Source organism: Peromyscus eremicus, chromosome 8a, assembly GCF_949786415.1.
Source record: "Peromyscus eremicus chromosome 8a, PerEre_H2_v1, whole genome shotgun sequence".
Taxonomy (NCBI): Eukaryota; Metazoa; Chordata; class Mammalia; order Rodentia; family Cricetidae; genus Peromyscus; species Peromyscus eremicus.
Genome location: NC_081423.1, coordinates 4,210,892 through 4,237,267, shown reverse-complemented (window position 1 = coordinate 4,237,267; position 26,376 = coordinate 4,210,892). Strand labels below are relative to the sequence as shown.

General features: G+C 48.3%; 1 protein-coding gene across 1 annotated transcript; it reads left to right on the top strand.

Annotated features, from left to right (window-relative positions):
• Window positions 1-2,889: 2,889 nt before the first annotated feature.
• Rmi2 (RecQ mediated genome instability 2) lies at window positions 2,890-9,954 on the top strand. Its single transcript, XM_059269123.1, has 2 exons — window positions 2,890-3,202; window positions 8,945-9,954. Exons 1-2 carry the CDS (start codon window positions 2,905-2,907, stop codon window positions 9,091-9,093), a joined length of 447 nt encoding a protein of 148 aa, XP_059125106.1. The 5' UTR covers window positions 2,890-2,904; the 3' UTR covers window positions 9,094-9,954.
• The last annotated feature ends 16,422 nt before the right edge of the window (window positions 9,955-26,376 follow it).

The window sequence follows — 26,376 nt, the reverse complement described above, 5'->3', positions numbered from 1 at the left end:
CACACACACACACACACACACACACACATTCTGAGTTCAAGGCCAGCCTGGTCTACAGAGCAAGTTCCAGGACAGCCAGGACTACACAGAGAAACCCTGTCTCAAAACAAACAAATAAACAAACAAACAAAAAAAAGCAGAAAAATCTGTAAGTTAGTACACTAAGAAATCAACAATAGAATGTTGAATGTGTCTTACAGTGATTTCTTACTCTAGATTTCCTTTTCTAGTTCTCCACAGTGTATATTCCTTTCATGAGTGATACGGTAATACAGAGTTAATTTGGGGGCAGGTAGTATAACAGCCATGGCTGTCCTGGAACTCACTCTATAGACCAGGCTGGCCTCGAACTCACAAAGATCTGCCTGCCTCTGCCTCGTGAGTGCTGGGATTAAAGGCGTGCACCACTGCCCATCTCTTCTTTCAACTTTTTTTTTGTTTTGTTTTGTTTTGTTTTGTTTTTCGAGACAGGGTTTCTTTGTGTTGCTTTGCGCCTTTCCTGGAACTCACTTGGTAGCCCAGGCCGGCCTCGAACTCACAGAGATCCGCCTGGCTCTGCCTCCCGAGTGCTGGGATTAAAGGCGTGCGCCACCACCGCCCGGCTTTCTTTCCACTTTTAAATTACTTTATTGAATGAAAATAAGGACATGGCCATTCCTAAATACAGTTGAGGTTTTATTGTAGATATGAAGGAAAGAACAGCCAGAGGCGGGGAGCCATAGACTAAAAGACCACGAGGTCTTGTTGTAAGGATTCGGTCCTTAATTACGTCATCAGCCTGCAATGGTGCCCCAGCCTAAAAAGCGGGTGGGCCCTCTGTGCGTCCCTCTCTTTCCTTTCCCTTCCTTCCTTCCTTCCTTCCTTCCTTCCTTCCTTCCTTCCTTCCTTCCGTCCTCTCCCTTTCTCTCTCTCTCCCTCCTTCCTCTCTTTCCGCTCTGTCCTTCTGTCTGCTCCCCCTCCCCCTCTCTCTCTTCACCCCTCTCTCCCAATAAAGCTCTAAAAAAGGTAACCATGGCTCGTGACTCTCCTCCAGCACTCTCCTCCATCGGCATGGCAACTTCGGGCAGCGTTGTTTAACCAACACTTGTAGCCAAAATGGCTGAGTTATACAGGGATCTGAAGCTGGGGGAGGGAGGCCCAGCCCTGGGCTGGAGAGGAAGAAGGTGAGGGGCAAGGTGAGAAGTGCTGGGAGCCACAGGTACTGAGTGATGCGGGGACAGCTGGCCAGCATCCACTGATATGTTAATAGGAACTTCAGTTAGCCATTTGTCCTAGGTTTCCTTGAGACCTAACATTTATATGTTATTAAAATGCAACAAAAACAGTATCAGAAGGGAAAGCCTGGCCAGACGACCCTGGGATCACAGGGTAGGGGTGAGAACAGACTCCCAAAAGCTGTTCCGACCACCACACATGTGGTGGCATGTACACCCTTGTACATGAATAAGGAAATGTAACTTTCCAAAAATCAAATAAAAAAGAAAGGGCACTTTGGTTGTCCTCATTGTCTTTCTGAGAGTTACTTCCAGTTTTTTTTTTAATTTCCTGTTATGTGATTAGTTGTGTCTATTTATAGGAAACAGTGTGATATTTTGATAACTGTATATGTTGTATAATGATCACATGGGGTAATTGGTATACCTGCCACCTACTATGTATATCATTTCCTGATCAGTTGTGACCATTCAGAAGCTTGGGCTTTCATTTCAGTGTTCAGTATTGCTAACCTCAGAATACTAAACTGTGCAAGAAGACATAGGGATAAATTAGTCACTTTACAGGTGACATACACATGCCGAATTTTGTTTATGTCTTTAAAGATATTTTACATTTTACTGAGTGTACTGGGGTGCATGTGTGCCCCTGTGCACTTACGGAAGTCAGGGAACCATTTGGGGGAGTTAATTCTCTCTTTCTATCATGTGGGTCTTGGGAATGGAACTCTGGTCATCAGATTTGGTGGCAAGTGACTTTATCTGCTGAGCGTCTGACCAGGTTGAAAGAGGAAGTTCTTGGGTATTGAATATAGGGCCTCTTGCGTGCTAGGTAAAAACTCTCCTTAGAGCTATATCCCCAGCTGAAAGAGGAAATTATTTAATTTATTTATTTATTATGGTTTTGGAGACAGGGCTCTCCTGTCACAGGTTGGCCTCCAACTCACTATGTAGCTAAGGATGACCTTGACTCATCCTCCAGCCCACCTCCTGAGTGCTAGGGTTACAGGTGTGAACCACCACAGCTTGTTTTGAAAAAGGATTTTTTAAATCGTTGAACTCAAGTATGTATATTTATTTTCTTTTGAAAGGTTTGTCTTGATAAAACTCTTATGATAATTTCAGGAATGTACTCTATATAGTCTGAGTACAGGATGCTTGACAAGAAATGTCCTACCAAAGTTACCAGCACATAGTCAGCCTTATCTGTGAGGCATGGAAAAGTACAAACACACCTGCACATGAATCATGCTTTAAAGTATCCCTCTGGAACTTTCTCTCCCGTGAGTAGATGTGATCCCCATCCGAAAGGTCCAGGATCTGTTTGCATTTCTGCTTTTCGTGTGGCAATGCATTGCTAAGGGCGCGCACATTTTGTTTCTGTTATTGTTACTTCAGCTATTATTGAGCACGTCTTATTTTTTAGTAAACTGCACCGGAGACATATGGTTTAAATGGTTGCTCTTCCCCTTATTTCCCTGCTTTCGTTTGTTTTTCTCTTTAATTCAATTTAACCCATTCATTTTTAGCGTCGGGCAGGTACGCACAGTACGCATGCGCACTCCTGGCTGGGCAGGCCCGCCCCCAACCCTGGCCATTGGCTGTTCAGGCGGGAGCGCACTTGATTGGTCGCCGCGTGCCAAGCCCCCGCTGCCCGTCAGAGTTGGCGGGAAAGTGGCGGAGGCGCAGCATGGCGGCGGCGGCGGAGTCGCCGTCCTCGGGTGGCCCCGGGGCCGTGCGGTTGCCGCGGTCGCCACCACTCAAGGTGCTGGCAGCGCAGCTGCGGCGCCACGCGGAGGGAGGCCCGGGCGCGTGGCGGCTGTCGCGGGCGGCGGTGGGCCGCGCGCCGCTGGAGCTGGCGGCCGTGTGGATGCAGGGCACCGTGCTGGCGGCGGAAGGCGGCCAGGCGCGGCTGCGTGACCCGAGCGGGCCCTTCTCCGTGCGCGGCCTGGAGCGCGTACCGCGGGGCCGGCCTTGCCTGCTCCCAGGTAACCAGGGCCAGACCGGTTCTGCAGGGGGCTGTCCTTCCCGGGGGCGGGGCGGTCCCACCTCCAGGCATTCGTCCTCTTTCCTGTCCCAGCCCCTGTCAGGTGACTCCCATACCTGTCGGATGACTGCAACACCTGCCACCACGTTCAAAGATGTAGGTTTCAATCTGGCCTGGTGGCCCACACCTGTCATCCCAGTACTAGGAGACTGAGGCAGGAGGATGGCAAAGTTCAAAGCCTTTCTGAGCTACAGAGTGAGTTTAAGGCCAACCTAGGCAACTTAGTGAGAGCTTGTCCCAGAACAAAGAGTAAAGAGGGCCTGGGATGGGACTCTGTGGTAGAGCACTTCCTAGCATTGATGAGGCCTTGGGTTCAACCCAGGCTGCAAAAATAGTAAACAAATAAATCAATGAAAATACCTCTGGGTTCTCGAGCTTTGGGCTTCTCTGTCACGAGTTCTCTCCCCGTAGATGTTTTTCAGTTTTCCCACGTGCTTTGAGAAATAATGTCTTGGAAATGTGTGCGTGTCCTTTTCTGTTTTGAGGCAGGGTCACATGTAGTCTAGACTGGCCTCTAATTCCTTGTGTAGTTGAGGGTGATCTTGAACTCCTGAACTTCCCACTTCCATCTCCAGAGTGCTAGGATTACAGGCATATGCCACCACACCTAGTTCATGTGGTGCTGGGGGTCACACCCAGGCCTTTGTGCGTGTTAGCGGAGCAACCTCCCAACTGAGCCATATATCAGCCCCATGTCTGCATATTTTTAATGTTCCAAGAAAAAAGGGACATTTATCTTGGAAAGCCACTGTTCCCAGAAGGGTTGGGGACACTTTTCTATACCTTCCCTACTGAGAACACCATAGCTGTGGTTCGTAATTCATAACCAGCTGTTGCTCACACTCAAGGGAGCATCATCACATTTATCTAGGGGTTTGTTGAAGCCCATCCCTCAGGTTCTCCAAGTCTTAAGACTTGTTTCTCATTTGCTCCAAGGAGCTGCCAATATTGCTGGGTTTGAGGCCACCCTCTGAGCCACTACAGTACTTGGTCTGACATCTAGATGTCCTGAGAACCAGATGGCCTAAGAGACAGGCATTGGGATACCTGGAGTCTCATCTCACTGACAAGGATGTCACGTGAGCATATCATACATGGGGCTGCAGCTGTGACCCAGATAGACGAGGCCTGCCTCTACTTGACTTTGCAGGTTTCTGAAGGAAGCATTTGGATTCACCAAGCCTACCTTTCCATGGCTTCCTTCTCTGTGAAGTCAAGCCAGACTCTCTAAGAACGCTTCCTGTTCAGAGAGTGTGGGGTTCTGTCTAGAGACAGACTAGGTCAGGGGTCTGACCTGGGCTGTTTTGAACTCAGATTTAGGTTACCTTTTCTTCTCTCCTCTCTCTCTCTCTCTCTCTCTCTCTCTCTCTCTCTCTCCTCTCTCCACCAGTCTTACTCTAATTTAGGACTAGCAAACTCAAATGGACTGTAAACTAAAAGCAGTTTTACACACACACACACACACACACACACACACACACACACACACACACAAAGCTGGGAATCAGAGCTCAGTGCCTTACCACTGAGCTCTGTCTCCAGACCCAGCTTTTACATTTTAAAACTTTTCATTTGTTTTGTTTTGTTTGTGGCACATTTCTCTGTGTAGCCCTGGCTGTCTCACTCTGTAGACCAGGCTAGCCTCAAACTCACAGAGATCCGCCTACCTCTACCTCCTGAGTGCTGGGATTAAAGGCGTGTACCACCATGTGTTAATCCCACTGATGGAGAATAAGACCACTACCACAATTCAAAGCCAAATTTGAAAGAAGCTTTAATTAAATACTGGCCAGGTGGATGGACTCTGTCCAGGACCATCTTCAGGCTTCCAGAAGATGGCCCTGAGTCATGGTTTACTTAAGTATTTCCCATCAGCTCCAATCAGGGGCCAGCATACATACATCCTGACGCATTTCCTGCCTGTCAACCTCTTGCCCATGTGTGACCAAGCACAGCCAGTGCAGATGGGTCAGACAGACTTGGGGAGTGAAAACCTGGGGCTTGTTGTCTCCATACACAGCAGGAACTCTCTGTCCTCGGGCAAGGGACTTGTAGATCAGAGGCGTTTTTGTTTCATGGATATAGTAATTAAATCTTGAAGTGTAACTTTGACTGTCACGTATGCGTGGCTCTTTAAAACTATTTTGATTGCATCTTACTTACTCTGAGTAAGGTTATATGTGTGCATGTGGGTGTGCCATAATACTCAGGTGGAGACCAGAAGACAGTTTGGAGTCGGTTCTCTCCCTTCCACCATGTGGGTCCCAGGACTGAACTCAGGGTGCCAGCCTTGGCAGCAGACACTGGCCCAGGTTTCACTATCGTTTGTTTTGTTTTGAGACAGGGTCTCGCTGTGTAGCCTTGGGTGGCCTGGAGCTCACTATGTAGATCAGGATAGTCTTGAACTCAGAGATCCTCTGGCCTGTGCCTCCTGAGCCCTGGGATTAAAGGCATGTGCCTGATACCTGTCTTATGTTTTACCTTTTGATCACAATGTGGGAAAAGTATTATGCAGTTCAGAATCAGCATCTGCAAGTGAAGTTGTATTAAAGTGAAATGTATTTGTAATTTACAAAAGATTAGGGTCACTGTTTCACTGTAATGACATAGTCCAGGAGTTGTGACAGAGATGACCCACAAAAGCCTGATTTATATAGTCTGGTCCTTTACAGAAAAAGTTGACTGCCCTATGCCATAGCTTTGGCTTTGCTCGCATTCCATGGTGTTTGGTGTCCTAGCCTAGGCAATGTCCCTTGAGGTCAGCCAGGGTCTCAAGCCTGGCACCCAGCAGGTGTCCCTGTGTTGGACTGAGCCTGCTGGTCTCACCTTCTAGCCTGTATGCCCAGGGGCAGGGCTCATCCTCTTTCCTCTTCCTCATTAATTATCTCACCAGGAACCAGGGAGGTAAACAGGCCACTAAAACACAGGGTACCAGTGTAGATGTACACCTAGGGCGTGTGTGCAGAGGTGGCAACTCCTCTTTCTTCCGTTTGAGTAGTGCTCACGGTACCTGCCTCGGTGTTTGTGAAGTAGAAAAGTCCCTACAAAAGCATGCCATGTGTTAGCCTCTGCTAACCTCAGGAGACCTCCAGCTGCAGAGCATAGACAGACTTCTGTCCATCTGGCTCGTTGGTTCATCTGGTATTTATTTGGGGCCAGTTGATACAGAACTAGGCACAGAAGAAGGATACATGTTCAAGGCACAAGGGGGTCAGGAAAGCCCTGAGAACTGCATTGTAGTTATCTGTAGGGACTAGCCCTCTTGGGTTGCTGGGACTCAGGATGTTCAGTGTCAGAATTGGGACAGTCTGTGTCTGTAAAGTAGTGGATTGTCAACTCCTTTGAACAGCTGTGCAAAGGCCAGGAGGCATGGAACAGGGCCCCGGGGGACAGCAAAGGCCAGGAGGCATGGAACAGGGCCCCAGGGGACAGCAAAGGCCAGGAGGAGGGAACAGGGCCCCATAGGACAGCAAAAGCCAGGAGGCAGAGAACAGGGCCCCAGGGGCAGCAAAGGCCAGGAGGCAGGGAACAGGGCCCCAGGGGCAGCAAAGGCCAGGAGGCAGGGAACAGGGCCCCAGGGGCAGCAAAGGCCAGGAGGCAGAGAACAGGGCCCCATAGGACAGCAAAGGCCAGGAGGCAGGGAACAGGGCCCCATAGGACAGCAAAGGCCAGGAGGCATGGAACAGGGCCCCATAGGACAGCAAAGGCCAGGAGGAGGGAACAGGGCCCCATAGGACAGCAAAGGCCAGGAGGCATGGAACAGGGCCCCAGGGGGCAGCAAAGGCCAGGAGGCAGGGAACAGGGCCCCAGGGGCAGCAAAGGCCAGGAGGCAGGGAACAGGGCCCCAGGGGGCAGCTCTGAAAGGCTGCAGTTTGGGAAGGACCTGTCCACACTAAATGACCTTGATGCCTGCTGGTTTGCCGTTGCCTGGCCCCTGCCCTGCCTGTAGGGCATCGGGCAGTTTCTCTCCAGGCTCTGAAGATACAGTGAAGTTGGGAACTCTGCCCCCTAGTCCTCATTCTGCAGATGGTGTGTTGCTTACCTTGCTATGATGGGGAGGCTCTTGGGCAGGAGCGCTGTCAGTGGTTGGGAGGACACAGGCCAGAGCTGCTGCAGTAGCCCAAACAGGAGAAGGCTAAAGCTTGATCTTGGGCAGGGTCCAGTGGGGAAGAAATGGAGGATATCACAGACAGCTACCTGGGGAGGGATACGGGTGCACGGACTCAGCACTGGTCCCAGGGTATTGTGGAATGTCTTCTGTCTCCAGGTTCCACAGAGCAGGTCTGTTGGCCTCACCTGGTCTTCCGCCTTGTAATTCTAAGGGTTTTGTCTTCATTACCAGTTGGGGCCATGTACAGAGGACAGCCAGTATGGGACCTTGAGTTAGATCCAGAGATCCTTCTGTGGACCCTGTCAGGGAAAACATGGGAGGGATGGGCAGCCTCAGGGCTTGGCTTGTGTGCAAACTCATCCTTGCTGGTGGAAGCCGGGCATGCAGGGGGCTGGCTGCATGCCTTTCCGGCTGTGACAAGGGACTTTTTACACAATTGCATTTTGTGTGGTTTATGACTAGCCAAGTTGCACTTTCAAGGAGAGGCACTTCCCTCAGGGAATGGGAAGTTGTGGTTAATAATATGTCAGATCATCCAGTGGCAGCCTGTTCTGTTGGTTTCCCTGTGTGTGCCCAGTGTGGCTTGGGATAAAGCTGGGGGTGGCAGGGATTGGAACAACAGCGCAGTGTGCTGTGGGTGGTTGAGAGGAGGGCTGTGCTGATGCCTGGCCTAACTCTTTTTGGCAATGTGGAGGGAAAATTGGATTTACATTTCGGCTGTCGGGAAGTGGCTTTGCAGGAGTACCCGTCTTGCTAACAGAGACCAGTCACTCACTCTGGCATTGAGCAATGAACAAGACTGAGAGCAAAGTTTGAGTTTTCACCCCTGCCTGGGGCGGTGTGTCTAATTATAACTCAGTGGGATCCAGAGTTGCTGGCGTTCCAGGGACATGACTGCTGAGTGAGCCTGCCTATTGTGTCTAGCATATGAAAAGCAGATGCCAATAAGATGCAGATGTCATCCTCCAGGTTAAGCACTGATCTCATTGTTCATACATGTATCTGTTTTGGTCCCTGACTGCCTTTGTTTTGGTATCTACTGTCAGGATTGTGTGCATGTTCTTGTGTGGAGGTGTGCTCACACATGCCTCTGTGTGTGTAGAGGCAGATGTACATCAAGTGTCTTCCTTGATTGCCCTCACCTTATTTTTTGAGACAGGGTCTCTTACAGAACCAGGAGCTCTCTGACTGGGTTAGGGTGGTTGGGCATAGAGCCCCAAGGATCCTCCTGTCTCCATTTTCTTAACACTGATCACATATGTGTACACCCTGTCATGCAAAACATGGATGCTGGGGGTCTGAACTCAGGTCCTCTAGCTTGCATGGCAAACCCTTTACCAGCTAGGCCCTCCCCCAGCTCCTCTTCCTCTTACTTTGCAGGGCTAAAGATCAAACCTAGGACCTAGTGCATGCTAGGCTGAACTTGGCCTCTGAGCTGCGGCCCCCAAGCCCTAGCTAATCTTTTTGTCTCCATTGTCCTTCTCTGGTCAAGGCCCTGAAGTCAGGGTCTTTGTGGGCTGTCCCCACCTGCCTTGTTAGTATGAACATCATGTCCTTTTCTTCTCTTCCCAGGGAAGTATGTGATGGTGATGGGTGTGGTTCAGGCCCTTAGTCCTGAGCCCTGCCTACAGGCTGTGAAGATGACGGATCTTTCTGACAATCCTGTCCACGAAAGCATGTGGGAACTGGAGGTGGAAGATTTACACAGAAACATCCCTTAGAGCTGGGCCTGTGAGAGCAGCTTTCCCTGGAAGTACTTAACCACCGTGTGGGTCTGGGACATCGCAAGTTTCATGACGAGATTTGTCTTGGAGCCGGACGTCTGGACCCTGGGAGCTGGAGCTTCCGTTAACTCCGCCTCCTCTCTGCCCAGGCCTTTGGCTGCTTGTGGATGAGAAGCAGATGCTCTGGGCTTTTTCCTTGTTAGTCATTTTTGTTCATTTTTCTCTCTCTAAAGCACATGGAAATCTCATGTTGCCGTTTCCTGATTTGGCGAGTGATAACACTTTCTGCTTTAAGTTGCAAAATCTAAGTTTCAGTTATTGCCAGTGGGATAAAGTGCAGTTAAGAGGACAGAACTACGTTGTGGCCTGTCTCCCCATCCCCAGCTGCTGGATGCCAGCAAGCAGCCCCTGCAGACAGGGCTCTCTCTGCTCCAGAATGCTCATTCCTGAAACATTGTGGGACCAGCTGCTGAGAATGGTTGGAATATTCTCAGAATTCTTTGTTGAAATTAAAAATCCAAGATGGAAACAGACTTTTCAAATACTTCTGCTTCAAAACTTTTGTGGAGAGATAGCCAGGGAGGGAATAGTCTGCTGGCTTAGAGTCCTGACCCTTCTGCATGAAATGCCTTTCTGTTGGGATTGCATCACTGTTGGGTTTTGGCTTTCTGCTGATCACCCAGGCTAGATTTATGTTTGGATGGTAAAGACCAAGGCAGTCCATATTATGTTCCCACACCGCTGCAGCACTTTGCCCAGATGACTGATAGTCTACCACTAGTAACATTTTTGTATGGCTAGTTGTTAAAAATAAGCACGATTATTTGTTTGTTTGTTTTAAAGACAGGGTCTTATGTAGCTCGGGGTAGTCTGACTCCTGACCTCCCACCTCCAGTTCCTGAGTCTACCACTCTGCTTGCTTTCTGCAGTGCTGGAGATTGAACCAGGGCTTTGTGCATGCTGGGCAAACTCTCTACTAACTGAGCCCCATCTCCAACCTGAACTATGATTTCTTAAAACAGGTTTAAGTTTTCAGAAAAATTGAATAGAAAGTCCCATAAACGCCATTGAACCTAAGGCCTTGTGTGTGTTAGGCAAACACCGTCACTGATATAGACATCCAGCTCATTGATTTTAGGACAGAGTGTCTTAAAACAAGGCTAGCCAGATGTGGCAGTCCTAATGCTTCAGCCTCCTGAGTGCTGCGATCCCAGGCCCACACCTCTCACCCAGGCACCCCCACACCCTGACTAACCTATATTGCCATGATCATCAGATGGTGCTTTCCAGCAGATAAACTCAGGAGCCGCTTGGCAGGAAAGGGACAGAGGGGGAAGGAGAAGGGACCCAGGGGTGATCTAGAGCATTCCTGTCCCCTGCCCATAGAAAAAGTGTCAAGACTTTGAGCTAATTTGTAGCTCAGGCCGGTCTCAGGTTTATCATCTTCTGCCTCAGAGTAGCTTGGATTGCAGACTGGCTCCTCCTGCCCTGCTTGCATTGATGCCTTTTTAAAAAGATTTTATTTTTAGTTATGTATGTGGGGGAGGGGGGCTTTGGAGTTTTGTTTTTAGTCATGTATGTGTGGGGGGGACTTTGGAGTTTTATTTTTAGTTATATATGTGTGTGGGGGGCCTTTGGAGTTTTATTTTTAGTTATGTATGTGTGTGGGGGGCCTTTGGAGTTTTATTTTTAGTTATGTATGTGGGGGGGGGGGCCTTTGGAGGCCAGAAGAGAGTGCTGGTCCTTTGTCAGCCCCATTCAGGCAGCTCACAACTTCTGTAACTCCCTGTAGTTCCCAGGAATCTGATGCCTCTTTCAGACCTCTATGGACATCCCCACAACATGGTATATAGACTCACATGCTTACACATATATACATAAATAAAAATAAATGCAAAACAATGAGAAGACTTAAGAACAGCATAATGAATGGCGCTGGGGACAGATCTTGGTCCCTGGTGCTGGGAGCCATCCTGGCGGTGGACAGGTTCCTGCAGAGGATGTATGGAGTCGGCAGGGGAAGGAGAGCTAGGAATGGTGGTCGGGAGAATCCTGTAGCCTGACTGACTAGCAGCCAGAGTGCTTTTGATACAAAATTTATTGATACAAAATTTAGTAAGCAGGGATAGATTCATGTTGCTCCAAAACATGGATCATATCATTTTTGTTTTGGGACATGTGTTTCACCTTTTCTTGCTCATCCTTAGTCATCATTAATAAACTATGACAGAACAGAGTTATCATTTTCAATCATTTTCCCTCGTTTTGACATCGTTGATGAACAGAGTTATCATTATTACTCATTAACCCCAAAACCCAATTTTTAAGAATCTAGAGGCATATGACAGCCTGTTCTCAGGCTGGTTGCTTTGGTTGCATCAAGGACACTATAGACCAAAATAAAATCTTCAACCACCCTGGGCATTTTGCCATGTCTCAAGCAGTGTATTATTAACTCTTAATGGCCAGAGGGGCCCAAAAAAAGTCTCAGGCCAAAGCTGCTGCAGTTATTTTTCAAATTCTGGCATAATACAGTGTTTATATTTTATATTTTAGTAGAATTTGTTTATATGTCTAGTCCTGGCATTCTGTTGTTCTTTGGTCACATGACATCACAGTGACTTGGCATGTGCTGACTTTTCTAAGAAAGGGAGGTCCTGACATCTCATTCTTTTGTCATCTTTCTATTCTATGCTTTGTTCATCAATGTAAATCTCTGTGTAGGGCAGAGGTAACCTCGGCTAATCTAACTTTGTTGCTGTACAGTGAGAAGAGGCTTGTGATCTGAACTGTGGCCAACTCCTCTAGCCCACCGAATCTTGTTGACATTTTTTTTTTTTTTTCCGTTTTTCCAGACAGGGTTTCTCTGTGTAGCTTTGCGCCTTTCCTGGAACTCACTTGGTAGTCCAGGCTGGCCTCGAACTCACAGAGATCCGCCTGGCTCTGCCTCCCGAGTGCTGGGATTAAAGGCGTGTGCCACCACTGCCCGGCTCTTGTTGACATTTTTAAGTTTACTTTGTTTTGACTGTCTTGTTCCTGAGTAAGTACAGGGACAGATGTTTCAAAAATGTCTCATAGCCTTATAAAGAGACCTCTGGCTTCTTTATGTGTGTCACAACCTCCAAAGCATAAGGAAGACCTTCAAGTAGATAAGAATATCTCCCTAAAAGCGGGAGAGGTAGTATGTTCAGGATTGTCCTGGGGAGCTTAGAAGCATTACTCCTGGGGAAAGGCGTAAGTGATTCATAAGAAGTTTTCCATCAATCCAATATTCCCGAATTGTACAAATATTAAGTCTCCCAAGTATGCAGCAGGTGGAGGTGAAAGGTGGCCCTCATGTGGCTCAGTTTTGCGGGATCCTTGTCAAGCGGCTGTGCTGGCCTTAAGACTTTTGTGGTATCACAGAGAAGCCTGTCACTGCCCTGAAAGTCCTGGTGGCCACCTGTCTTCCCACTGTCTCACTGGGCCTGCCGTGGAGTGCTTCGCTGAACGTTCACTCAGGCTCTGCCATGCCTTTCTGCTGCTGTAAAACCCATTTGTCCTGCAGCGCTCCGCTGTCTATCAGCGTTGTCCGCATACCCTGCCTGCCCACTGAGTGACGTCCCCTTTGTTATCAGTACAGCGGGTTTAGTGTGGAGAGTTCGCAGCTCAGCTAGGAGCGCCATTCAGGAAACACGTGGACTCCACGGGTAGTCCTGTAAGATCTGCCAGACTCACGGCATGCCTGGCTAAGTTGTTCGTTTTATTTTATTATTTTATTTTATTTTATTTTATTTTATTTTATTTTATTTTATTTTATTTTATTTTATTTTATTTTATTTTATTTTATTTTTTCTGAGACAGGGTTTCTTTGTGTAGACCTGACTGTCCTGGAACTCACTCTGTAGACCAATCTGAACTTGAACTCACAGATATACCCCTGCCTCTGCCTTCCAAGTGCTGGAATTAAAGGCGCTCACATTTTCTTTTAAAGGTAGACCAAGTTGGAAAGTGATCTGGGTTTGACTGCTGAACAATTTTTTTAAGATATATTTATATTGTTTATTTATTTATTTGTTTGGTTTTTCGAGACAGGGTTTCTTGGTGGTAGCCCTGGCTGTCCTGGCTGGAACTCACTCAGTAGACCAGGCTGGCCTTAAACTCACAGAGATCCTCCTGCCTCTGCCTCCCCAGTGCTGGGATTAAAGGCGTGTGTCACCACTGCCCCGCTTATTCTTATTTTATAATATTACTATTATTGTGTGCATGTGTGTCTATGTGCATATGTGAGTCTGAAAGAGGGCATTGTAATCTCTGGAGCTGGAGTTACAGGCAGGTCTGAGCAGCCGAATGTGGTGCTGGGAACCCAACTCAGGTCCTCTGGAAGAACAGCAAGTGCTCTTAACTGCTGAGCCGTCTCTCCAGCTCTAATGTACATCTTTTGAGCTACAGAAAAATTGCAAAAATAGTACAGTCCTTATTCTTTTTATTTATTTGTTTCTTGCCTACTTACTTACATGTGAGGCAGGATGTCTATAGCCCAGTCTGTCCTGGAACTCCTGATCCTCCAGCCTCGACTTCCTGAGTATTGAGATTATAGGTGTGCCACCACTAAGCTTGGTTTATGTGGTATTAGGGATCAAAATGGACTTCTTGAATTGTAGACATACCATGTTCCTATCATAAATGTCTTATATTAGCATGGTGTGGATGTTAAAACTAATTAACAAATTAATTAATGAGCTAATACTCAGAAGTTAGTAGCCAAATCAATAGTTTATTCTGGTTTCTCATATTTTTGGTTTTGAGCCTGGCCCTTAATGGCTGAGCTATCTCTCCAGCCCTATCCTGGTTTCTTTATTTCTTTTTTCCCCAGGATTCTACATTCTATTTAGTCATTGTGTCTTCTTAGGGTCTCCCTTGTCTGGGACATTTGATCTGTTGCTTTTTTAAAAAAAATAATAATTTATTTAACTTTATTTTATGTGCATTGGTGTGAAAGTGTCAGATCCCCTGGAACTGGAGTTACAGACAGTTGTGAGCTGCCATGTGGTTGCTGGGAATTGAACCTGGGTCCTCTGGAAGAGCAGCCAGTGCTCTCAACTGCTGAGCCATGTCTCCAGCCCCAGTCAGTTACTTTTGACTGTATTGGAACTTAGTCAACAGACACACATACACAGATGAAGACAACACACACACACAGACAACACACACACACACACTACACAATGCTAATGGTAACCTTGAACATCTGATCCTCTGCCTCCTTAGTGCTGGGATTATAGGCAAGTACTACAATGACTAGCTTTTCAGAGTGCTGGGAATCAAACCCAGGGCTTCATTCATGCCAAGCAAGCACTCCACCACCCACCTACAGCTCTAGGCTACCCTCCTCCTCCTCCTCTTTAGCCAGGGTCTTGCTATGTCAGCACGGGGCCTCTGGCATGCTCTATTGCTGAGCTATAGCTCCAGCCCAAAATTAATTAATTACTTTTGAGACAGAGTCTCATCTTCCAGGCTGGCCTCAAACTCTGCAGCTGAGCGTGATCTTGAAGCCCTGATTCCCCTGCGGGCACTTTGCGGTGCTGGAGTTCAGGTGTGCACTACTCCAGGCTTGGTTCCTGCATGCCAGACGAACACTCTACCCCTTGAAGCCCAGGCTGAAATTTAATTTTGATGCAGGCCACAGGATCTCTGCTTTAGGAGTCTTAGTAAAATGGTGTCCCCAAACTGCTTTACCCCAGAGCAGCTGTTGAGCTGCGTGTGGCACAAGCCTAGTCTGCGTCCCCACTGGAGACCTGGAAGCTGCTGACAGCTTCCCAGCCGTGTCCTCACCTAACTCCTGGTGAGTAACACGCGATGGAAAAGTGTGGGCTGGCTGGAGGTCGCGCCAGTGGGGGAGGAGTGCTCCAAGCTGCAGTGGCCTGTGGCTGGAAGCTGCCTCCCCAGCACAGAGCTGGGCCTGCGGTTTCTCTGCACATTCAGAACTCTCACTGTCGGGCTGCCGGTTCCTCCCTGACAGGGCCAAATGAAAATGCATCCGGAGGCTTCAGCTCTCGGGCTGCCAAATCAAAGTCAGTTTATCAGTGAGCACCCGCCAGACCGCGGCTCTGGCGGCAGCCTGTGTGCCCGCCCAGCGCAGCTTCCCTTTTGAAATGCTCTTTTCTAAGAACCGAGAATAAGCAACCTAGGCTGTGACTTCACTTTTCTCGGAACTGCTTTACATTATATATATTTTAAAAATGCGAAACCATCACTTAGCTGGTTTTGGATTGCCTGAGTTCCCTAATTCTTTCTGTTGCATGTTCTTGTAAAGCTCAAGTTTTACCGCAAAATTCTGCAGGAGGGGGAAAGAATGGCCATGCCAAATAGGGGTGTGTCTTGTGTTTTAGCTGGCTTATGTATGATTTAATGATTAAGGAGAAAAAGAAACTAGAAGAGATGCCATGAAAAGTCAAGGATCAGCTCTGAGTTCTGTCTGGCAGACCGTTAATGCTGGGCGCTTGGTCCACGCTTTGTGATTGGCTAGCTGCCTCTTGCAAGGGTGAGAGGGGACCTGGGTGTAGTGTCTGTGATCCTGATATTCTGAGGTGAAGGCCACTCTGGGCTGTGGTGCAAGTTCCAGGCCCTGTGCTGACATAGCAAGACCCTGGCTAAAGAGGAGGAGGAGGAGGAGGAGGAGGAGGAGGAGGAGGAGGAGGAGGAGGAGGAGGAGGAGGGTAGCCTAGAGCTGTAGGTGGGTGGTGGAGTGCTTGCTTGGCATGAATAAAGCCCTGGGTTTGATTCCCAGCACTCCAAAAAGCTAGTCATTGTAGTACTTGCCTACAATCCCAGCACTAAGGAGGCAGAGGATCAGATGTTAAAGGTTACCATTAGCTACATAGCAAATTCAAGACCAGCCTGGGCTATGTGAGAAACTGTCTTAAGAACAAAACAAAACAGTGTGGAGGAGAAAGAGTAGATGCATCTTTAGCCGCAGTTAGCCACAGTGACCTATATCAAGCCTCCAGTAGCTTTGAGCCTGTCTATAAGGACATCATCCTGGGGTTCTTACCTTCTTGGGATGAGGGGGCTGAAACACTGTCACACTGTGGGGGCTGGTCCTGGTCCTACTGTTTCTTGCCTGACCTTGGGTTTGAAGGTCAGCCTTTGAGGTGGAGGCAATCTTTCCTTCAAAGGATGCTGCTGGTAGGTTCTTGGGAACGGCAGTTGCCATGCTTCCTTCTGAGTGGGGAGGTCTCAAATTTGTTTTAAAATCTTAACTTGGTAGTATCTCTGTCCCCTGGGGACTTACAAAACACATACAGGTATCAGTAAATGCCAGTAATGGCTGAGTTTCAGGTTGGTCTACACACAAGCAAAGGCACAGTGCTTGTGAACCTTGACATTTGAGGTTTTTTTTAATTATTTGTTTATTTATGAATTTTTTGTTTGCTCACAAATTTACTTTGTTTGTATGTGTATACCTGCACGTTGCTGTGGTGTGGGTGTGCAGATCACAGGATAAATTGTGGGAGTTGATTTTTGATTCCTACCAAGTGGGATATGGGTTCAAACTCAGGCCATAGGCCTTGGTGGCTAGCACCTTTACCCTCAGAGCCATCTTGCTGACCTGAGTTTGAGTTTTTGTTGTTATTATTGTGTTTTTGTTTGTATTTTGTAATTTTTAAGATTTATTTGTGTGTGCCCACATGCATCCATGACACTGTGTGGAGGGAAAGGACCTCTTTCAGGAGTCCACTCTCCCCACTGTGGGTCCTGAGGATGGAGCTCAGGAGACCCTGCAGCAAATGCTTTACCCACTGGGCCATCTCACTGGCCCTTGCTCATTTCTGTGAGACAGGGTTTCTCACAGCTCATGTTGTCCTGAATGACAGGTGAGCCTCCTGCTTTCCCCTCTTGACCCTGGGATGGAGGCTGTGCTACTGTGCCCAGTTCAGACGGTGCTGGAGCTCAACCCAGCGCTTATGCATGGTAGACGGACTCTGCCAGCTGAGCTGGAGCTCAACCCAGCGCTTATGCATGGTAGACGGACTCTGCCAGCTGAGCTGGAGCTCAACCCAGCGCTTATGCATGGTAGACAGACACTCTGCCAGCTGAGCTGGAGCTCAACACTGCTTTTTGTTTTTCCCCATGTTTCTCTTTTTTTTTTTTTTTTTTTTTTTAGATACTATATAGGCCAAGATAGCCTTGAACTTTTGGAGATTCTCCTGCCTCAGCTCCAGAGGTTCTGGGATCATAGGTATATACTGCCCTGTTGGCTTTTTGGGCCTTTTGAAGCAAGCACCTTGCAGTTGCCTGAGGTGTTGGCTGGAAGGTGGCGGGAGAATGCTCCTCGGATAGGAAAGATCTGAAGTATAAAAGGGTTGCTGCAAAGAGCAACCACCAGTGTGGAGGAGAAGTCTGGAACAGTAGTTCCCTTGATAAAGACAACAGTTAATTGTACACTTGGTATCAAGGTTTGTGCTGAACTTCATTTACCTGGGATGTATTCCCCTTGCACCACCATGAAGAGCAGAACCACGAAGATAAAGCCCTGTGTCCCAGCTCATCTGGTGAGCAGGCCACAGGGGCAAGTCATGAGCTAGTGGGTACCTGGTATTGTTAGGGACACTCTTCTTGGGAGCCAGCACCTAAATTCTCCACTGTTGATGCCTCAGGACTGTTCTGGAGTGGATTATAGCGCCCCCTGCTGGTTGGTTCTCAGCCTGGTCTGCGCCCTCGGGAATGGGATGAGAGCCAGAGATTAGAATGAAAAGCCACAAAATGAAGCAAGGGAACAAAACAGGGCCACAAGAAGTTTCACAGCCATCCACCCTGGGAGTTTTGCCCATTGTGGCCAGACTGGGGTGGGCGTGGAGGGATGGTTTGGCCACCAGATGGGTTCTGATGGACTTGACATTCAACTCTAGCCTCGTTTATTAAGTGGGTCGCCTTGAATGAGTCACTTAATTTCTCTGAACCTTATTTATCTATTTAGGCTTCTAAAGGCAGGATCACTATGTAGAAGCTGACCCGAAACTCCCAATGTAGCCCAGGTTGTCCTCCAGCTTGCAAGGATTGTCCTGCCTATGCCTCTCAACTACACCACCATGCCAACTCTTCTTGTTTTCATGAGCTACTGTTGTTGTTGTTATTGAGATGAGGTCTCACAATTAGCCCAGGATGGCCTGGAACTCACAGAGATCTGCCTGTCTCTGCCTCTGGGGCACTGGGATTAAAGGTGTGTACCACCTTCAATTAAAAGCATTTAGCACTTGGGATTGAACCCAGGGCCTCACACATGCCAGACAAGCACTCTGTCACTGAGCTATATTCCCAGCTTCTCTGTACCTTTTGTTTTCAGACAAGGCCTCACTAACTTTCTGAGGCAGCTGAATATCTAGGATGAAAGGTCTGAGCCACTAGGGCTATCCCTTTATAAGCAATTTTAAATTATTGTTGTTATTATTATCATCATTGTTATGAGGCCAAAGAGGTGGCTGAGAGGTTAAAATTGCTTCCTGGGCAAGTCTGCTAACCTGAGTTCATTTCAAGGAACTCCTGAAAGTTGTGCTCTGACCTCCATACAAGTGCAGTGGCCTGTGTGTGCCCCCATATACACATACAATGATAAATAAAATACAAATTAAGCCTAATAAACGTATCACTATTATCGTGTGCTGGGGATGAAACCTACAGCCTCATGTATGCTGGATGAGTGGCCTACCTCTGACCCACATCCCCAGGCCTTTTGGCTTATTTCTGACCTCTGTAGAGAAAAATGGTTGGGGTCAGAGAGGGTAAATGACTCCTCTGCTAGGTTGTTATTAGAATCCAGCAGTCTGAGCAGGTTCCTCCAGATGTCTGTTTCTTCGGCTCTGCCACCAAGCACTGGTGCCTGCTGGGCTCTAGGTCTGGAGACAATGAAAGGAAGACCCTGTTGCTTCCTGCACAACTTGTCTCCTGTGTGCATGCTGGCCCAGTTCAATGAAACCGAGGCTAGGGATGGCGCTCATGGGAGAGTACTTGTCTGTTGTGCATGACACATATGAAAATGCCCAGGTTCATTTTCCAGCTTTACATAAAACTGATCATGGTGATGGAGACAGGGGGAGTCAGAAGTTCAAAGACACCCTCAGCAACTCAGTGAGTTAGGGGCTGGCCTAGGCTTATATAAGTGTTTGTTTGTTTGTTTGTTTGTTTGTTTTTTGTTTTTCGAGACAGGGTTTCTCTGTGTAGTTTTGGTGCCTGTCCTGGACCTCGCTCTGTAGACCAGGCTGGCCTCGAACTCACAGAGATCCGCCTGGCTCTGCCTCTCAAGTGCTGGGATTAAAGGCCTGCGCCGCCGCCGCCACCACCACCACCGCCGCCACCGCCGCCGCTACCACCACCACCTAGCTTTTTATTTATTTATTTATTTATTTATTTATTTATTTATTTATTTATTTATAAGTTAGAAAAAGTCCATTTTGAAACTAAGATAGCCTTCACAGGTTCTGGTCAGGGTGCCATTACAGAAAAAGAGGGGCGTTCTTCTGCCTTGTCTGCCCTCTAGCCCCACAGATGTAGTGAAATACACTTATCTCCTATCAAGGTCCCTGGTGCCTCCTCCCTGTGCAGCATTAACCCACCTCCCCAAAGGTCATCTAGCTCAAGTGAGGGTGCAGGGATGTAGGTGGTGTGAGCAGCAGAGATGGGTCTAGGAAACAGGCCCTGTGCTGGGAAATGTGAAATTACAAACACCCACGCCTCCCTTCTGGCCAAACAGGGTGAGGAAAAGAGAGGTTTTAAACTTTAAATTATTGATTCCATTTCCTTCCTTCCTTAGTGCATATGTCCATGCAGAGGTAATGAGAAGCAGAACAGGAGGATCAGAAGTTTCAGGTCATTCTTGGCTACATTGTAAGCTAGCATCCAGCCGGGGAATATGAGACCAATCTCAAAAGGAAAAGAAAAATATTGAGGAATAGCGGAGTTGGTGACTGCTGTTTGGGTAGAATATTTGATTTTACCAGATGTTCTGGAATAGACATCTGGAACGGCTTGAGCTGTTGTAGGTTGATGGTCTCATGCAGTTGCTGATACTTGAATGTGGCTATGTGTCTTGTGGGGTTGCCAGACACGGAATAGAATATACAGGCTGCCTTTCATTCCATCAGTGGGATAGAAAGGACACCTTCACAGTAGGAAACTTGACAGCCTTAGTAATATGGTCCAGCTTGAACATCAGATGTCAGGGTGACCACAACTAAGACACCTGGGTAAGACACCAGAGGCCCCAGGAGGCTGGGACCTAGAATCTGTTCACTCCAGAGCTAGTTCCCTTCTCTCATACTGCTCCAGTACAGCAGGGACAATGTCCCATGGAGTCCTCAGAAGTCTGCATCTTCCATAGGTGTGACAGCTAGGATGGGCACTTGAGACCAGTGGTTAGGGACTCTAATAAGGCATGACACACTGTCATGGGTGTAATGACTTAAAACAACAGCTTTGCCATCTCTGCTCCCATGAACCAAGGGTCTCTCAGCATAGCTGGGCCCTCTGTTCAACCTCACTAGATGAAGTGGAGGTCAGCTTGCTGAGCAGTCGCCTTGGGGGGACCCAGGGGAGATTTCGTCCAGGTTATTGATACCTCTGGGCCTTAGGACTTGTTTCCTTGTTAGTTCTAAAGTAAGGGCCGCCGAGAGCCCTCCTCTGTCTTCACATCAGGACTATGTGCCGCTCATCTTCCTGTGTCTGGATTTCCTATCTTGCCCCTCTAGGCCCAGGGTTAAAGGCCCTCCTTTAAAGTGTTGTGGGACTTAAATTACACCAGTAAAAATCCTTTCACTGGCTTTTGAATACCACGAAGAAGCTGGATCTTTCTAAGTGGGAGTCTAGTGTGTACATGGTCTCAAGATCTTGCCTTCCATAGGACCTGTGGGCAGGACATCAGCGTAAGTAGTTAGTGTGGTTCTTGAAGGTAAACCAGACTTTCAAATCTAGGCTCCACCACCACTCAGCAGGCCAGTGAGCTTCTTATCTATAAAGTAAGCATGCCTCAGCTTGTTAAATTCACACTGGCTAGGGCATGCATCCTACTCACCTGTCATAGAGGGAGAGAACAGTTCTGCTTTTCCACATTCTTTAACTTGTGTGGTTGGTAGTGTGGCCCTTTAAGGCTGGCGAGCTCCATGGTTCCTCCAGGATCTTGGCCTTGCCATCTGGCAGGCTGCCCCAGACTTGGCGCAGGGAAGAAATGCCAACAAGGAAAGGCCTTTTTGCAGAAGTGAGTGTGTAATAAAACACATATCCAATTCAAACATCAGTGTGATCACACATGTGGATGAGGTCTGACTGAGGTGGGCTGGAGAATACAGCTAGAACGGTTCCTGCCTCCTCCCTCCCTCAGGGTTGATTTGAGAGGAGACATTTGCCTCTAGCTTTCTGATGGGAGCACTTCATCCCATCATGGGCCTTTCGTACTGATGTGCTTGAAAACCTTGTGAAATTATTTGTGGAGAAAGAAAGAACGAGAGGAATTTGGGTAACGGCAAAGCAGCCATCTAGATCTGCAAAGGTTCCAGCATGGGTGGTTTTATAGCTGATTGGAAAAACACGTTTCTTCCAAGTTGACTTAATCTTTTCTGCAGTGCCTTGAGCCTTCCGTGTTCCCAGGGACTTACGGACGTAGCTGGTCCCGGCTGGTCACCCCAGTGACAAAAGCGGCAGAGAGCTCACTCTTGCCAGCATGTGAGGATCTTTCAGATGTCTTCAGGTCCATCTGGGACCATGTTAATAGTCTTCCTGACTAGGGCATGGAATGGGTGTTGGATGGCAGAGTGAGGGGCCGGATTCTGGCTTAAGAGTCTTTGGGGCCTAGACAGGAAAAGGAATCCAGCCGTGCTGAAGGGCTGAGAGCCGAGGGCTGCCCAGCCTCAGTCGTAAACTCAGGCCCAGGGCCTGTCGTTCTTTGGCAGTTATATTTTATTTTATTTTGAGACAGGGTTCCACTTTGTAGCCCTGACTATACTGGAACTTGCTGTGTAGACCAGGCTGGCCTCAAACTCAGAGGTCCACTGCCTGGCTCTGCCTCCGAGTGCTGGGATTAAAGGCATGTGCTACCACACCTGGCGTGGCAGTTATTTCCAAAGACATCTCAGTCTAAGGTCCTTGCCTTCTCTTCCTCTTTGGGGTTCTCTGATGGTGAGGATTCCTGGGGACACAGAATTGGCTGACCCCCTATTGCATCCCAGCTCCTCTGGCCCAGACCGTGGAAAAACAAAGACTTGAGGCTAGCATCTAGCACTGGTTGGCCTCAATGCTTGGGCCTCTGTTCCCTCGGCTGCTGGGGTGTTGTATGTGAGTTTGGGGTAATAGTGCCCTGTACCTCCTGTTTCAGGATAAAATACAGGACATGGCTTGTCCATGACCAAAAGCAACCCCGCTGTTAGAGTCCTGTGGTTTTGTGGTCCCCTACCCTTCTTTCCTGAAACCCCAGAAGAGACTTGGCAGGGAAGGAAGGGCATTTTGGATCCCCGAGCATGGTGGTGGGGAACGGCCCTCCCCTTAGCTTGCTGTGACTTGATCCACTGGTCTACTGCCGCGGAGGCCCCCTGCTGTGCGTGGCCAGCTACATCTGTCTGCCTGGGAGCGGCTCCTGTGTTGGATGAGTTACTTTTCTTGTTGCTGTTACAGCCAAGGGAGGGCTCACGGTTTGAGGGAATAGTCCGTTGTGGTAGACAAGTCATGGAGGCAGCTGGTCACGTAGCACCCACAGAACAGAAACAGTGAGTGTGGGTGCTCACCTTGCCTTCCCCTTCTTACTCAGTCCAGGACCCCAGCAAATGGGATGGTGCCACCACATTCAGGTGTGAACTCACAGTTTAACCTTTCTAGAAACACCCTCAGAGACATACCCGGAGGGGTTTCCAGTCACACTGACAATGAAGATTGACCATCCCATGGGTCTCGCCCTGCTCACACAGGCTGTGTGCTAGCGACGGGCAGGCCTGGTCTGAGGGACCTCAGTCACAGGCTGTGTGTAACCAGCCCTGCTCCATCTCTGGCCGCTCCTTACGTTAATGATACACACCAGGTAAGAGGTGGTCTGCAGAGCCTGGTCTCCAGGTTTCTTAAGGTTGCATTAGGAAGTAGCCCCAAACAGTTCTTCCAGAGTGCTGGGAGAAGTTAGGGAAAGTCTCTCCATTCTTGCCTTCTTAAAGGGAAGAATTCAGTCAAGAGACACAGACAGTCTAAGGAGTTTCTTTAGCAAAGTGCTCCAGAGAGACGGGAGTGGGCTGCTCCACCGTGGGGGCAGCACAGTGGGATCTGTGTTGTGAGTCTGAGGAGTAGAAAGATTTTTATGAATATTTATTAGGTGGGTGGTATATTCATGAGGTAAAGTGACACTTTTTCCCTCCCCAGTCGTGGTGGACTGGATCACCCTTTTAGAGTATTTCCTCCCATGATCCTCTAGTATAGCTCACAAGGAGGGTCACAACCACAATGTAAATGATACTGTAAAGAAGCCGGGGTCTTTGAGGATGCAGGCTGTTCACTAGAGTACATGTGTGGGTGAATGTCCTGGCACCTTAGTTTCTGATGTGATGGGACAGCTAGTCTGCAGCCTCAAGGGTACTTAACCACAGAGGGACATTCTGACTGCTGGCAGATACAGCTACCAAGGTGCAGCTACAGTTTTCTTGGTTCACTCGTACCTCGAGCCTCTTTGAGGCTTCTTCAGGTCCGTGATTGACCTCATTGCTGTCTGTTGTAAGTCATTCCATTGTTTTTAAAAAGAGCTTTATTGTGAATGCTGGGCTGCCTGGGTTTTACAGTAATTTGTGAGGTGGTACAAACAGGAACAGGTTTATGCTGCCCATGGGGCTTTCTGCCTAACCGCTGGGCTCCATGGCTGGCCAAGCCTGTGCTTTATGCAAACACTGAATTGCCCCAGGTGCCTGAGAACCTGTGATGAGTGGGTCCAAAACAGGAATGGCAGCTTAATGTACAGGGCCCCACAAACTGCTGCTTAGCACTTCAGGTTCAAGTTGGGAGTGGTGGTGCACGCCCATAATCCAGCAGTGGAGAGATGGAGGCAGAAGGTCAGGTGTTCAAGACCAGCCTGTCTCAGAAAGGGGGAAAAGGCAGCCCTCTCACTGCTATCGGTGCCCGGTGACCTCACTACCCAGGTGCAGAGGGACAAGCAACCAGAGCAGAAGGATCGCCTTTGACCTGCAGCCCAGGCATTCCCACAGCAGCCTGGTGCAGACCTTAACTTTTCTCTTTGAAGAGACGTTTCCGGGGTGGGAAGTGGCTCGGTCGGTGAAGTGCTTGTGGCACACGCATGAGGACAAGTTTGGAGCCCCGGCACCGGAGTGAAAGCTGGGTGTGGCAGAGCATTTGTGGCCCTGTCCCTGGAGAGGCAGAGATAGGAAGATTCCTGGGGCTTGCTGGTGCCCGAGGCTCAGCGAGAGACCCTGTCTCAGAACAAGGTGAAGTGGGGACTACTCATCTGTACCGACGGATGCATTACGAAGCGCCCACACTTAACGCTCAGGGAACATTGTGGAAGAAGGGGCAGAAAGATGTTAAGAGCCAAACGATCAAGGAGTTTGCTGTGAGACTGTGTTTCCTAGCAAAGTCCAACCAACATGACTGACAAAACATGAGCCGAACAGAGACAATAACAACAGACGCGCCAGAGTGGTTGGGGAAAACCAGGAGGCCTCAACTCTACACAAAGAGCTACGAGCAACAAAGGAATGCTGGGAACAGGAGAAAGTCTTCACCAGGGATGAGCACACCAGTTGGTTATCCAGTTCTAAATGGTTACCCCTGAAAACATGCGTACAGGTAACATTATACAGACTGAGAAGGCTGTATTTAAGACTGTATATGCATACATATATACTGTATATACATAAATGCATGTAACGACAATTAGTGAAAAAAGGGACCATGAGTTTAAAAGAGAAAGAAGGGGTATATGGGAGGGTTCGGAAGGAGAAAAGGGAAGGGGAAAATGATGTAATTGAATTATAATCTCAAAAATAAAAGAAAAATAGAGAAATTATTACTGATTTATATTAAGGATGTCTATATGCAAAAAAATCCAATTCTCTGAGTTTTTAGGGTACATGGCTGAATGATATTTAGTGAGAAGTCCATGTGACTAATTCTGGCCAGTGCATTATGAATAAAAATGAAATGTATGATATCCTAAAAATTGGGAAGCAATAGAGGGAGACACCTGCCTTAGTTTATTTTCTATTGTTGAGATAAACCCCATGATTAACAACAACTTGGGGAGGAACGGGCTTGTTTGACCTTACAGCTCACAGCACATCACAAAGGGAAGCCAGCAGGAACTGGAAGGACCCAGAGGCAGCAGCTGATGCAGAGGCGATGAGGAAGTGCTGCTTACTGGCTACTCATCATGGCTTGCTCAGCCTGCTTTTTTATAGAACCCAGGACCACCAGTCCAGATGTGGCCCCACCCACAGTGGGCTGGGCCCTCCCACATCAGTCATCAACTGAGAAAATGCAGCACAGTCTTGGTAATATGCTAATCCGGTGGGAACATTTTCTCAATTGAGGTTCCTTCTTCTCAAATGATTTGAGCTTGTATAAGGTTGACATAAAACTAGCCAGCACAACACCCAACACACACACACACACACACACACACACACACACACACACACACATGCACAGAAAGGATTCCCAGATGCTGTGTGGAAAAGTACAGTCCCAGTACTGGATGACAATTGTATCCAAAGAAAAAAGACTTTTTTGTATCAAAAGGGGGGGGGGTGCTAAGGAAACAGTTTGCATAGTTTGGTGTAAATGAATTACTGGTGAAATGAATAGGAGTTCAATCTTCCAGATGGCAGACAGGAAGGGACGCTTGTTCCTGGGTAAAGTGAGTCATAGAACATGAGAGGAGCACAAGGAACAGGACTCCAGGGCTCCAGGGCTCCCTCTCTCCTTACTGGGAACCTACACCCTACTTTTTGAGACAAGGTCTTATGTGCCCAGGTTGGCACAGACTCAGCAGAAGTCTTCCACCTCCTGAGTGCTGGTGACTAGTATATGTCACCATGCCTGGTTCATGCTTTGCTTGGGATCAAATCTAAGTCTTAGTGGGCGGGACCCTTTCTAATTTACTCACGCAGTCCTGTCAACAGGCAAACAGAGGCCTCTGATCTGATTGAGCGGAAGCAGACAGGTAGCTATACATGGGGAAGGGATAAAAGATGTCTCCAGGAACTGAAAGACAGGACTGCTGATGGCAGCGCCGTGTCCTCACCCTGACTCCTTCTCCATGGGGCTCTT

Bases quoted from the DNA above. Each gene is read 5' to 3' on its own strand.
- Rmi2 (XM_059269123.1), top strand. From the start codon at position 2,905: ATGGCGGCGGCGGCGGAGTCGCCGTCCTCGGGTGGCCCCGGGGCCGTG. The intron at 3,203-8,944 runs GTAACCAGGGCC...TTCTCTTCCCAG, and splicing joins CCGGCCTTGCCTGCTCCCAG to GGAAGTATGTGATGGTGATG.